Source organism: Macrotis lagotis, chromosome 1, assembly GCF_037893015.1.
Source record: "Macrotis lagotis isolate mMagLag1 chromosome 1, bilby.v1.9.chrom.fasta, whole genome shotgun sequence".
Taxonomy (NCBI): Eukaryota; Metazoa; Chordata; class Mammalia; order Peramelemorphia; family Peramelidae; genus Macrotis; species Macrotis lagotis.
Window position 1 is genome coordinate 897,643,854 of NC_133658.1, and position 13,542 is coordinate 897,657,395.

At 45.6% G+C, this 13,542-nt stretch overlaps 1 protein-coding gene across 8 annotated transcripts in view; it reads left to right on the plus strand.

Annotated features, from left to right (window-relative positions):
• Positions 1-2,280: 2,280 nt before the first annotated feature.
• Positions 2,281-13,542, plus strand: part of LOC141509295 (cyclin-dependent kinase 11B) — a 36,323-nt gene continuing 25,061 nt past the window's right edge. For 3 of the 8 annotated variants that reach the window (XM_074218718.1, XM_074218719.1, XM_074218720.1), the window contains exons 1-6: positions 2,281-2,376; positions 4,915-5,040; positions 6,077-6,192; positions 7,974-8,101; positions 8,692-8,790; positions 9,138-9,276. In XM_074218718.1, coding sequence (XP_074074819.1) covers positions 4,930-5,040; positions 6,077-6,192; positions 7,974-8,101; positions 8,692-8,790; positions 9,138-9,276 — 593 coding nt within the window. In that variant the 5' untranslated portion in view covers positions 2,281-2,376; positions 4,915-4,929. Of the gene's footprint in view, positions 2,377-4,914; positions 5,041-5,113; positions 5,161-6,076; positions 6,193-7,973; positions 8,102-8,691; positions 8,791-9,137; positions 9,277-13,542 lie in introns of those variants that run through there. The other 5 variants (XM_074218721.1, XM_074218724.1, XM_074218725.1 and 2 more) reach the window with 3 other exon arrangements.

A 13,542-nucleotide genomic window follows, 5' to 3' on the forward strand; every position in this document is an offset into this window, starting at 1 on the left:
GATTCGGTCTTTGATTTTTTTTTTCACTTGAGGGCCTTTTCTTAAAATTATCTGAGTTGGTTTCTTGGTAATTTTCCAGTTCTCAATATGAACAGAATCCATCAGGCCTGAAAGAATTTAGACTATTTTCTGACAGTCTTGTGTAAATAAAAACATTTTTCCAGATGAGGAAAAAGGATATTAAAGTGGATCAAAAAGAAAGGTACTAATTTTTTTCTCTGACTCGGAAAGTATATAGCGACCCGTCCTTCAGTCTCCCTCAGTTTGGTGCAAAGTCATGTGTAGCTTTGTTACTGATTCAAGCTTTCAGGGAACATGTCCTGTGGTTTCAATCTTCAAGAGATGGGAGTGGGGCCACAGCTGTCCCTGCACCACCTGTACTTAAAAAAAATTTGTCCACTTAGGCACCCATAGATTAGTCAATCCTCTGTCCTCACTACTGCATATGGGGGTGCTATTATTAAATTCTGGGCACTTTGTTGTCAGGCAGGCATTGACAAGCAGATCTATGTCCAGAGGAGGGTCAACAAGATGGCAGAAGGGGAGTGGAAGATCCAAAAGAACGAAAATGTGGATGAAAAATGATGTGATAACTGTTTTTGAGTATTTCAAAGAGGGTCTAACAGAGGAGGGATGAGCCTTGTTCTTCCCCCTAGACTAGGAGCAATGGTGAGAAATTCAAGAGATTTCAGTTTGCTTAAGGTTAAAATTTTTCTTTTTACTCTCTTTGATAAAAACTGCTGGGAAAATTGGAAGTTAGTATGGAAGAAACTTAAATTAGACCAACACCTCACAGCCTTTACCAAGATAAGATCCAAATGGTTACAGGATTTAGACATAAAAAGAAAACAGTACTATAAGCAAATTAGAAGATCAAGGACTAGTTTACCTGTCAGATCTATGGAAAGGGGAACAGTTTATGACCAAGGAAGAGTTGGAGAACATCACCAAAAACCAATTAGATGATTTCGATTACATTAAAATGCTTTTGCACAGATAAAACCACTGTAACCAAGATCAAAAGAAATGTAGTAAACTGGGAAACAATCTTTACAACTAATGATTCTGACAAAGGACTCATTTCTAAAATATACAGAGAACTGAGCCACATTTTTTATTATTTATTTATTTTAGGTTTTTGCAAGGCAAATGGGGTTAAGTGGCTTGCTCTAGGCCACACAGCTAGGTCATTACTGTCTGAGGTCAGATTTGAACTCAGGTCCTCCTGACTCCAGGGCCGACGCTCTATCCACTGTCCCACCTAGCCGCCCTATTCTCTGATTCTTTACCAAGGAGTTTCCTATTTTTTAATTACCAGAAATTAAGAGCTTCGATAACGCTAAGCAAAGTGCTTTACAATAAAACTGCCTCCTTTGACTCTTATTTTTTTTAGAAAAATTTTATTTTGGATTTTACCATTTTTCTCCTAATTTTGTTTCCCTCCCCACCCCTCCCCCACAGAAGGCAGCCGTCAGTCTTTGCAATGTTTCCAGGGTCTGCATGGATCCCAGCTGAATGTGATGGGAGACCCTTGGGCGGTGCGAAGGTGCTGTTCCCGTGTTACAGCTGGGGAAACTGAGGCAGAAGCTAGGTGAACCCCACAGTCGGAAGGAAGAGGAAAGTCAGCGCCTCTGGGGGCTTGCCCCGCTGCACCCCATCATTTGGCTGCCTCTCGACTCCCCCACATAGAAAACCCACCCGGAGCACAGCCCTGCCGGGGGAGCAGCACTGCAGCTGTGGGGGCCCGCAAGGGGTCTTTGGGGGCCAGCAGGCCCAGTCACCCCATTTTACAGACGAGGAAACTGAGGCCCGCGGCGACTTCCGGGGCAGCCTAGAGGCCTGACTCCCAAACCCAGCTGTCTGGGCGAGGGTCGTGGGGGCGGGGAGGACCGTGGGGGAGGGGAGGGCCGCGGGGGCGGGGCGGGTCGCGGGGGAGGGCCGTGGGGGCGGGTCGGGCCGTGGGGGCGGGTCGGGTCGTGGGGGCGGGTCGGGTCGTGGGGGAGGGGAGGGCCGTGGGGGCGGGTCGGGTCGTGGGGGAGGGGAGGGCCGCGGGGGCGGGGAGGATAATTAATCCTATGCCCCCACGACCCTCCCCGCCCCCGCGGCCCTCCCCTCCCCCGCGTCGCGTACCCGCGCCGGCCCGGGGCCGCCCGTGGCGAAAGTGCGGCTGTCGGAGCGCGGCTCGGCTTCCGGCGGCCGCCCGGGCCCCGCCCCGCCCCGGCCCCGCCCCCGGCCCCGCCCCCGGCCCCGCGCTTCGCCGACGTCACCGGCGCGCGCCGCTACAGGACGTGACGCGCTTCTGCCGCGCCCGATGCTGCTTCTCCTCAGTCTCCGGGTCCGGTGGCGGCGGCGGCGGCGGCGGCGGCAGGCGCGGTGGTGAGCGACCGGGCCCCGGGGCTGCGGGGGAGGCGGCGGGCCCGGGGCCGAGGCCGCCCGGGGCGCCCGCGGGGCCCCCTGCCGGCCCTGCCGCCCCGGCTCTGGGAGGGCTCCGGGCGCGGGGCCTGCGGCGGCGCCGAGGCCGGGCCCGCCTCCCCCCTCGCGGCGAGGCCTCCCCGGAGCCCTCCGGTCGGAGCCGACCCGGGGCGCCGCCGGGCGCCCGGCCCCGGGGAATCGCGCAGCTCAGCGGGGTGGGGGGGCGGCCCAGTGAGCGAGGCGCCGGCCCTGGGTTCGAATGCTCCCCCGGGCAGGCGACTTGGCCTGCCTGGGGCAGTTTCCTCTTCTACCAAATGGGAACATGTTGCTTGTTCCTCAGCCTCGGTTTCCCCACTCGTCTAGGGGGGCCCCCAACCCCCGCAGGGCGACTGAGGATCCAGTGACAGCGGCGCGGGTACCCGCAAACCTCAGCCGTTGTCGTCAAGGCTGAGTCGGGCCGAGGGCAGGGGCGACCCTCCCATGCCCCCTGATAGCCGAGCCACAGGGGAAATCCTGATCTCCCCGGGCCTCAGTGTCCTCATCTGAAGAATAAGCGTCAGAGCAGAGATAGCCCTGCCTCCCCAGCGCTGTTAGAGGCCCCGAATGGGGCCACCCCTGAGAAGCCTTTTCATCCTTTCTTAAGTGTCAGGAAGCTTCTTAGGTTCCCTTCCACACTCGCCATTCTGAGAAATGACGAAATTTATCCCGCCAGGGACCCAGTTCCAACGTTCAGCAAACACTTATTTGAGATGCTGTTTTGTGGAGCTGGGCTCTGGAAGAAAGAGGGAGTTTAGCTTCCCGCAGCTCCTGCCCTAATTTGTTATCCAGCGGGCAAAGGCGACAGAAACACAGATGACTGGAATCCCAGGACCATAGAGAAGGCCAGGAAGTACCTGAGATGCTATAATATCCAATTTCCTAGTTTTACAGATAGGGAAAGCAAGGCACAGTCATGTTTAAGGTCACAAAAAATACGAATCGATGGAGTTGGGATTTGAATCTAGGTCTTCTGACGCTCTAGCTACAAATTTGCATAAAATTTGAAGAGTTCATGAATCTGTGGCCTCAACACTAATGACTCTCTTCCATTTTTTTGGTGCTTGGTGGGCTAGTGTGTATTAACATCATAAGATGGGATATATGCATCAGAGAAAGATAGCTTTGAGGTTTGAAAAGCACTTCAGTATATAGATATTTAGATATAAAAAATACATATGTACATTCACACACACAGTTTCATTTGGCCTTCACAACATTCCTATGAGGGAGATATGCTTTCCCCTACAAGTGAGGAATCAGAGTCTCAAAAAAAAAATGAACTTATTTTACCTAGTTAGGGCCTGTGGTAGTATTTCAACTCAATATTTATTGGAATTCGATCCCAGCTCTTCCTTACTTCAAGCCCCAGACTCCAGCCCCTGGGCCATTTTCTAGAGTACTTCACAAAGTCTCAGGGGAAAGTTTGTTGCTCTGATAGAGAAAACAAGTTTGAAACCAGAGGACCAGGGCTTTTCTAGAACCCTTGTCATAATACTAATAACTGACATTTAGATTGTGCTTGCTCTGCTATATTCAGTGCTTTATGAGTATTAACTTATTTAATCCTCATCACAACCCTGAGTGAGATAGGTGTTAGGTCCCCGTGTTACAGGCAGTGAAACTGATGGAGACAGATTAAGTCCAGGGTCACCCAGATAGTAAGTGCCTGAGGCTGGATTTGATCTCTAGTCTTTCTGCCCAGTGTTCTATCTGCTGCACCATTTAGCTCCTGTGATACCTTGGGATAAGTGATATACCCTCTCTTGGCCTTGGTTTCTTCATCTTTAAAATGAAAGGGTTGGACTAGATTGTTTTTAAGGTCTCTTTTAGTTGTAAGTCTATAATCCTATGATCAAGTTTTCAAAAAAAAAGCTTCATGGAGCAGGTGTTTGTGGGGCTTTAAAAAACAATAGGAATTCAGGTAAAATGTTATGGGGGAAATTCTTAGCATAAGACTTGGAGGCATAAGGGCCTCAGGCATTTTTAGACAAGTCTAGTTTGTAAAATACATAAAGTGAGAAGAAATAAGTAGGTGTTTGAAAAGCCCTCTCTTTAGAGGCTGTTAGGAGAGAGAGAGAGAGAGAGAGAGAGAGAGAGAGAGAGAGACTGAATAATCTAAATATCTAAATACCTCCCTGATACTCTTTGGTGTCATCCATAACCTAGCTTGGCCCTGCTTCATTCCTGCCCCTACTCAAAGGGCTTTTGGGCTTTCCCACTGCTTCTGGTCACTTCCTCAGTTGGGTCCTGATGGTGCTCCCAAGAAGCAAAGGTTTCTGAGCATAGGCTTAGCCAACCCCCCAGGCATGTTCTTGGGTGCAGCCTGCTGGAAGCTCTTCCAGCAAAGTGTCATCCTTCATATTTGCCCACAAACAGCTGTTTCACCAGGGCGGAAGCATCCCCAACCATCCTGGATTACGCTTGACTTCTCCTTCATGCTCTTCAAATGTTTTCTTCTTTCAGTGTGTCTTAACTCAAATGGGTGATGAAAAGGATTCTTGGAAAGTGAAAACTTTAGATGAAATTCTTCAGGAAAAGAAGCGAAGGAAGGAACAAGAAGAGAAGGCAGAGATAAAACGCATAAAAAATGTAAGCCACTTTTTTAAGGGTTAATGGTTGGTAAAAAGGAAGTTTAATGTCTTTGCACTCATTTTTCCATTAGAACCTCTCTTCTTCGGTGAAGTGGTTTTGTACTTCCAAATGTCACAGGTGAGCCAAAGTCTCTTTAAAAAGTTACCACAACCCCATCTGATTTCTCAGTTTATCTCAAAGATAACAAACTAAAGCTGTTTCTAGATCAGGGGTTCTTAACCTGGGTTCTTGAGCATATTTTTAAAACCTATTTTATAACTATTTCAGTGTTATTTGTTTTTTTTATAATTCTGTATATTTTGCTTTATGCCTTTAAAAACATGATTCTGAGCAAAGAGTCCATAGTCTTCACAAGACTATTAGAGAGGTCCAAGACACAGAAAAAGGTTAAGAACCCTTATGAAGGTTTGTTTAGAGAATCAACTGTTTGGGACCTAACATCATGACTGAGTATTTCTAAGTTTTTAATATTGTCATGCTTACACTTACAAATAATTCTGTTTATAGACATTGATAAAGGATTGCTTTGAGAAATTAACGTCTGTATTAGTTTGCAAAATAACATGCTCAGAAGAGCGTTTCAATAAATTGGCAGCATATGTCAGATGTAATGTCAACCTCATTTCAGTATCTGCTGAATACAGCACAGTGCTGGGCACACTAGAGAACTTCATTTGTGCGTGAGCTTTCCTCTCTGTGTATGTGGTGTCTGGAAATCTAGTTAGTAATTGCTGAAGAAGAGAATCAGAAATGCTGCCTCTCTCTGTGACTTAATGCTCTTCTGTGCTTTGCTCACAAACAGTGTGTCTCACTGACTGTGCACTAGCTTCTTAGGAGTTAAGCAAATTCTGCAGTACCAGGGTGACAGACACCAAGAGATATCCTAGGCCCCCAATGTATTTTATTGACCCATTGAAATTGGTGTAAAATTGTATGTCTGAAGTCATTGATGAAGCTGAATTGAGTGTCTTTTTCTTAAAAAGTAAAATGGTCAGTGTTTTGTTTTTGTTTTTTTTCCTATTTTCCTTTTTAGTCTGATGATCGGGATTCCAAGCGGGATTCCCTTGAAGAGGGGGAGCTGAGAGATCACCGCATGGAGATAACGATCCGGAATTCACCTTACAGGAGGGAGGATTCTATGGAAGACAGGTAAGATGAGGGGAGTGCACAGAAGTCTGAAGAAGGGCCGTGGCTTCTTCTTTCTAGCTAGTGTTCAAAGGGTGTGTCATAGGGATCGATTGCTAGCCTGAATTCTATGTTTAGAACTGAGTCATTATGTGGCTAGATAATTCACTTCATTCTTTATCTAAATCACCCGTGCTTGAAGATTTAAAAATAAAAACAGCAGTTGGCATTTATAGAGCATGTTGAAGCTTATAAAGTCCTCTTCACATCTCATTTCCTTGAAACCCTAACCTGTCCCTAGGCCTGCAGGGAGTGTCCTCCCAACAGGGGGAGGGGGGCTGTCCTCATTGCTAGTGAGTGTCAGGCGGCCCATAGACTGAATGTGAAATGACCATTAACCATGTAGCAGTTCTCATTTCATAGTCTATAATTCTCATATTGCCTGAGCAGGGCTCTTGGTATCACAGCTAGTTAGCTTTCCTGGCATTTGATTTCCCCGACCAGTGCACCTGGCCAGTATAGGAAGCTCAGGAGACTCCACTCTCAGACTCACTCCTATGGGGATTAGCCAGGTCACTGGGGCCATTCTCCCCCTATTGCCCCCTCTCTTGGTTGTAATGGCCAGAGTTTGAGGGAAGCTCAGTGGCATAGTGGATAGAGCCCCAGCATTGGAGGCAGACAGGAGTTTGAATCCGTTCTCAGACATTTGATACTTACTAGCTATGTGACCTTGGGCAAGTGACTTAACCCTGACTCCTCCATTCCAGGACCATCTCCAGTCATCCTATCTCATATCTGGCCACTGGACCCAGATGTGAGGCTGGTGACTTAGAAAAGCCTCTCTTCACTCAAATCCAATTCATGTTCTTGTCATGGCATTACTTTCCTGATGTCATAGTCTTGGAGAATGAAGAACAAACATCATCATGGGGAAAGCGCTTTTTCTATCTTAATCTATTCTTCTTTCTTTAAGTTTTTCTGGTTCTTGGTGTCATAAATATAGTGGGGTGATTAGCACATTGCCTGGCCCATAGTAGGCCCTTTATACATGTTCATTGATTGATGAATTGTTTTTGTTTTTTGTTTTTGCCTGAGCGTTAATAATACCTAGCATCTCTGGAACACCTGCTATAAACCAGTCACTTCACCTAGAGCTCAGTTGAACTTCACAAGAACCTTGGGAAATAAATGAGGAAACTGAAGCAAGTTAAGATTAAATGACTTGCCTAGGGTCACATAGCTTGTAAGTGTCTGGGGCTGGATTCTAGGCCTAGCATTTTATCTGCCACACCACTGAGGGGTCACATCTAGATTAAGCTCTTCAACATATGAGCCCTAGAGCCTTCCCTCACTCACCTCTCTTAAGGCTGGACGGCCTTTCAGGTCAGCCCCAGGACTAGAAGCCCATTCTCCTGGCACAATCTCCTCCTTAATCAAGTGAGAAAAAAATTTGATGCATAAGAGTTTTGTGTGTAAAAAGGAGCAGGAACCAGGAAGGAGTTCCTCAGACGATTCTGCCTTCTTGAAGGAGTTGTGTTTAGGGATCTCTCAGTATACCAGCTTGACTTTTCCTTTCACTCTTTATTGATCCTGTACTATACAGAAATATATTTTTGCTATGATTTTAGGATTTACTTTCTGATTATTAAATCACCTGACCTACCTTCATTTTTACATGCAAACGAAACCATGCCTCTTACCTGTTTTTTTATGTATGCTTGTGATTTAAAGTTTTTAATACTGTCATGTGACTTGACTGTACCTGTTGTCTATGGAGGGATTGCCACTTTGCATTGTAATCTTAGAGGTGAAGAAGATGACTCCTTGGCTATCAAACCGCCTCAGCAAATGTCGCGTAAGGAAAAGGCTCATCACAGGAAAGACGAGAAGAGGAAAGAGAAGCGGCGGCATCGCAGTCACTCAGCAGAGGGAGGTAAAAAGCTGCTTTCCAGCACATCCCAGTCAGTTTGAGTTTAGTTGGTTCATCACTTCAGTCTTTGCTTCCCCAGAGCATTCTGCAGAGGTAGGCCATTATCCTATCATAGAGTTTTCCCCTATTGTTTTTATTGAACTTTGTCCTTAGGTGGGATTTGATCAGGTAAAATTTATTTGGTTCAAGGATTTAGAACTCCCCATAGACTCTCTGCCAATCACTATTGAGTCAATTGAACAGTAACAATTCACATTCCATTCTGTTGTCACTTGTCAGTGTGGAGGGTGACACGTCCCATTTCCCTCTTTGTCCAAGTAGCCCCACATGGCTCTTCCCAATAGTGCCATTTGCCTTTCGGTCAGCTGTTGTTTTCCCCTTTAGTCTTGTTGCTGGGCGGTTTGTCACTACAATTCACAAAGTGTTTCCACAATTCTATTTCATTATCTTAATTGATCCCTGAAACAGGCAGTCAGGGTAGGAATTATGATCTATTTTTTTGACAAAGAAACTGAAGGGATTGAAGCAGTTGTGACTTGTCCAGAATCCCACAGGAAGTGGCAGAACTAGAGCCCCCACCTCCTGTCTTGTAGCTCCCACCAAGAAGAATGTGAAAGACAGACAAATGGGGAAGCTGGAGACCCACAGGCTCCAAACTACAAGTGATTCCAGGAGGGCTGAATCCAAAAAATGTGTGTGGCATAAAGAGAAGTTAGGAGTCATTAGTACATCGTCTTGTGTGTCTTGTCTTGCATGTGTCTGTTTGCCTCTACGTACGTACCCACCAGGGGTGGGCTGGGGAGGGGGCATTGAAGACAACTTACTGTGGACCACCTTTCTGATGTGATTTTTTTAACTGACATTTGGGTTACAAATCTGGGTCAAATTCCTGCTCATATCAAAGAAGAATCTTGAATCCTATCTCAGGGAGTTGCTTTCTCATATGCTTTCCATGTGTTGCTTTAACTGACATTTTAAAGTAAATTCCTGGAATGGCAGTGTATTCCTCTAAGTATGACAGGATCTTTCATCTCATTAGGGAAGCATGCCAGGGTGAAAGAGAAGGAGCGAGAACATGAGCGGCGGAAAAGGCACCGGGAGGAGCAGGATAAAGCACGGCGGGAATGGGAAAGGCAAAAAAGGAGGGAGATGGCTCGGGAGCATTCCAGGAGGGAGAGGTGAGAGCCTTTAGTGAGTGAACCACCCTTTCAGATATTTAGCTGCCTTTGTCATCATAATCACCATGGTTGTTTCTATCATTAGTACCTCCAAGGTGCAGAAAGGTACTGAGCACTATGTTAAGAGATAGAAAAGTAGTCATAAGAATCCTCACAATTACAGACTGAAAAGACAGGAGACATTTAAAAAGCAATTTATCTACAAGAAGAAAGAACTGCCATTCAGGCTCAGGCCAGAAGTGCCAATTGAAGGGGGAAGAAAAGACATCAGTGGGGGAGAACATTAGACAATGAGAAATAGAATTTTGAATTGGGTTTTATATGTTGAAAGAAGAGAATTACAAAGTAGTGTCTTAAATATAGCTAAAGCAAAGATGTCAGTGTAGGAAATCATGAGAGATGGGGGGGTGCCTGGTGGTGGCTCACTAATGGGTCTCCTTCAGTGCCATCTTAAAAAGTGGGGGCCCCAAGTTCTTGGACAGAAGAGCCACTGGATTAAAGAACATCCTCAGCCAGCCCCTGTAACATCACCCAGGCAGGCTAGAATAGAGCAGGAAGAAGCTGGAGGCAGAGAGAGGAGCTGACAAGGGAGGGCCACTGAAATAACAGCCCTGAGAGCCAGTGTTTCCAGGGCCCTTTCCAGGGATCTCATTGGACTGCCCCAACAACTCTGTGAGGTAGGTGCTCTCATTTCCCCTAGATTTCTTTACTGGTGGGACTTGGTGGGAAAGAGAGAAGAGGTGAAAATAACTGAGTTTAGGAAACCAGAATGATGATGGCAAACCTCCACCAGATCTGGGCTTGGTACAAAGAAGCAACATACTCTGCCCTCATGCAGAGTATGCAGTATCTAAACCAGTAAGTATAGGACAAGATCGTGGACAGTCAGGTGGTGCAGTGGATAGAGCAATGGGCTTGGGCTCAAGAAGACCCAAGTTCAAATTCCGCCTCAGACACTTAAGTGACCCCCCCACCCCCAGGGCAACTGATTTTGTCTTTCAGCCTTAGTATCATGTGTAAAATGATGGCATTGGATTTGATAGTTCTTCGATACTCTTCCAGGTCTAAATCTATGTTCATAGGGTTCCTTAAATGCTAAATAATTGCTCTTTAAAGTTACACTAGGGAAATGCTGATTGCTTTCTTAGTGTGGGGAGGAATAAACTGACATCAGAGCAGGCTTTGTGGGAGAAGTGGCAGCTGAGTTGGATGAGAGAGGGTGTCAGAATTCTAGGCCCACGGAAAAGTGTGATCAGAACATGCTCAGGGAAAGCAGCACTGGTTGACAGGGAAGCATGGCTATGAAGGTGGGGCCAGGTTGGAGAAAGGTTTGAGTTTCAACCCAAGGTATTTAAGCTCTTTGGGAATCAGTGAGGGCCCATCAAAGAGTTTGAGAAAAGAGGGACATGGTTTTATCAGAAAGATGATCTGAACATCAGTGAAGGATGAAAAAGGAGCCTGGAACACTTGGGAGGAGTCTCCTGCACTGGGGGGGAAGGGGGGCAAAGAGGGAAGGACAGGTACAGGGGTGGGGCCATTGCTGGGAGAAGTTCTGTGTTTGACAGGTGACTGCTTCTGAGGGGGGTGGGGCTTAATGCAGATTCAGCAAGTGGTCAGATTGGAAGGTGGGGTGGCATGAGGGAAACAGGAGATAGGTCATCTGCCCGTGAGGTGTAGGCTTGAAAATGAGAGGATGTTCATTGGATAAACTCATCATTGTGGGAAGGGCTTCCCCCATCCCTAAGAAAAGGAATTTGATGAACTGTCTTAAAAAAAATGCCTTGTGGTTTGTAAGAAGTTTGAACTACTGATCCACAAGGGCCCTCAGGGATAGAGGAAGGCAAGCACAGGTCAGATTTGGAAATGGTCCCACCCCCTCCCCCAGAAGAAGAATCCCCTTGAATTATTAGGAAGTACTTCACAAAGTCAAACCTAAATTTGTCTGTTTGCAGCTTCTACAAACTGCTCTTAACTCTTCCTTATGTAAGCCTAGCTGGGTCCAGAATTTGTGCAATAGCAATTCTCATGATTTTCATTATTCAGATTCCCCTGAATTTATATTATTCAGATTCACATGGTTTATTTCCATGGCGTCTCCTTCAGGGGTTTTGTGATTCACTAATAGGGACCTCAGTGTATGGGCATAGATCAGATGAGGTGGCTGTGGAGGCCCTTCCTGTGTTCAGTCAGACCTTCTCTCCTACATGATAACCTCAAGATAGGTGTTCTGTTTTCTCTTCCCTAAGTCTTCTCAAGTAGCATCTCTAGTTCCTTCAGATAGTATCCATGAGAAGTGGACTTTAGGCTCTTCATCAATATTCTTTTTTTTTTTAAGGTTTTTGCAAGGCAAATGGGGTTAAGTGGCTTGCCCAAGGCCATACAGCTAGGTCATATCAAGTTTCTGAGATCAGATTTGAACCCAGGTACTCCTGACTCCTAGGCTGGTGCTTTACCCACTGCGCCACCTAGCTGCCCACCAATATTCGTTCTAAACTGTGAAGCCTCACATTAAACTCAGGAATTGGTCAGACCAGGACTGAGGATGACAAGACTTTTGCTTCCTTGTCCCTGGAAGCCTCAGCTTTCAGGAGAGCCCAAGATCCTCAGAGCTTTGGCTGCTTCCATGTTGATGATGATCCAGGGGACTAGCCATCCATTAAAACCTCCAGATTTTAACAGACAGTTTGTGTCTTTAAACTTACTTTTTCCCAGAGAAGTTGACTTTTTTTTTCAAACCCAAGTGTAAGAAATTTTACCTTAATTAGATTCAGTTTAATCCTCTAAATTGCTAAGGTCTTTTTGTATCCTTACTCTCTCAAAGTAATGCATTTGCTGTGTTGTCTAGATTTGTATCTTCCTCAGATTTAAAGTATTCTATCTGGGCCTTTATACCATTGATAAAAATGTTACCCATTAGAGAGCTATGCATAAATTTGAGTGAGGATGCCACTGAAAATCTCTTAACTGGCTTTTATCAAGGGTTCTTCAAGTCTACCCACTCAACTGGTACCCAACTCATCCATTTGTTTAACTTGCATCTCATCAGTCTTTTTTTTTTTTTTTTTTGGTCCTTTGGAAGTTTTTACATAGTTGACTTATGCGCTGATGAAAAATCAATTCCCTTCGTGGGTAAACATCCTCCATAAGGCTTTTATGCCTTCTATCAGCACCAACCTTGGCTTTTGCATTGCCCTTGACTTTCTTCATTCCATTCTTGAGATCATTTTCACTATTTTCCTACTGTCCTTTTCTTCTCATCTAGACCATTCCTTACAAGTCTGTGCTCTGGTCCATTTCTTCTGTACATTGTCAAAGGTATCATAAATCGTGCCAGAGCCTGTTATTTTGCCACCACCAAAATGGGGTCTGAATCCAAAGACAAAAATGACTCTGGATTTGTCTTGTGCATCTTGGCCAGTTTTTCTTGAATTTCAGCCTTAGGGCATTGTGATATTTCCAGGATGATGGTGATCTCTAACCATCTGTTTGGATGGAAGAAGTCTGTTTTGCAACAGTTTAGAGACAGGCCTCCCCAACTTTTTGATAAGAACTGCACAAAAGCTATTTCATCAAATTTGTAACTAAAATCTATGAGGACCAGGCATGAGGGGAGCACTTCTGTGATGTTGGGAGAGGAATCACTGGAGCTCAGAGGCTCTGAACCTGTGGGGATCCTCAGGAAGACCGGCAACACTATGGGTAACTCCCAGCAGCAGGATGGTCCAGTCTACCTAGGTCAGAAATACAGCTGGACTCATCAGTGATGGGACTGGTCCTCAGAGTGGCAGCCTGACCCAGTCTCTTAAAAAACCAGTACCTTTCTCCTGTCCCACTCCTTCAGTAATGCTGAAACCATACTAGTTTTTATCTTTCTTTTTCTATTTTCCTTTTTTCCATTTATATGTAAAGATAGTTTTCATTCTTTTTTTTTTTTTAAGATTTTAAGTTCCACATTTTCTTCCCTCATTCCCCATGGACGATAAACTGTGTTAACTGTGTTAATTCTGATAGCCTTGATGCTCACAAACTTTCTAAAAATTTGCTCTGAATGTTTTGAGTTGAAATCAAGCTTATTAGCTCATCATTTATTTGCAGATTCTGTTCTCTTTTCTGAAAACAGGCCAAGACATTGACCTTCAGTGTTCTAGTAGCTGTCCTGTTCTTCCCTGTCTTTCAGAGGTCACTGATGGGGCTCAGCTTTCATATCTGCCCATTTTTAGAAATCTTGAAAGTCTATGGAAATTTAATTCATCAAAAGCAGCATCT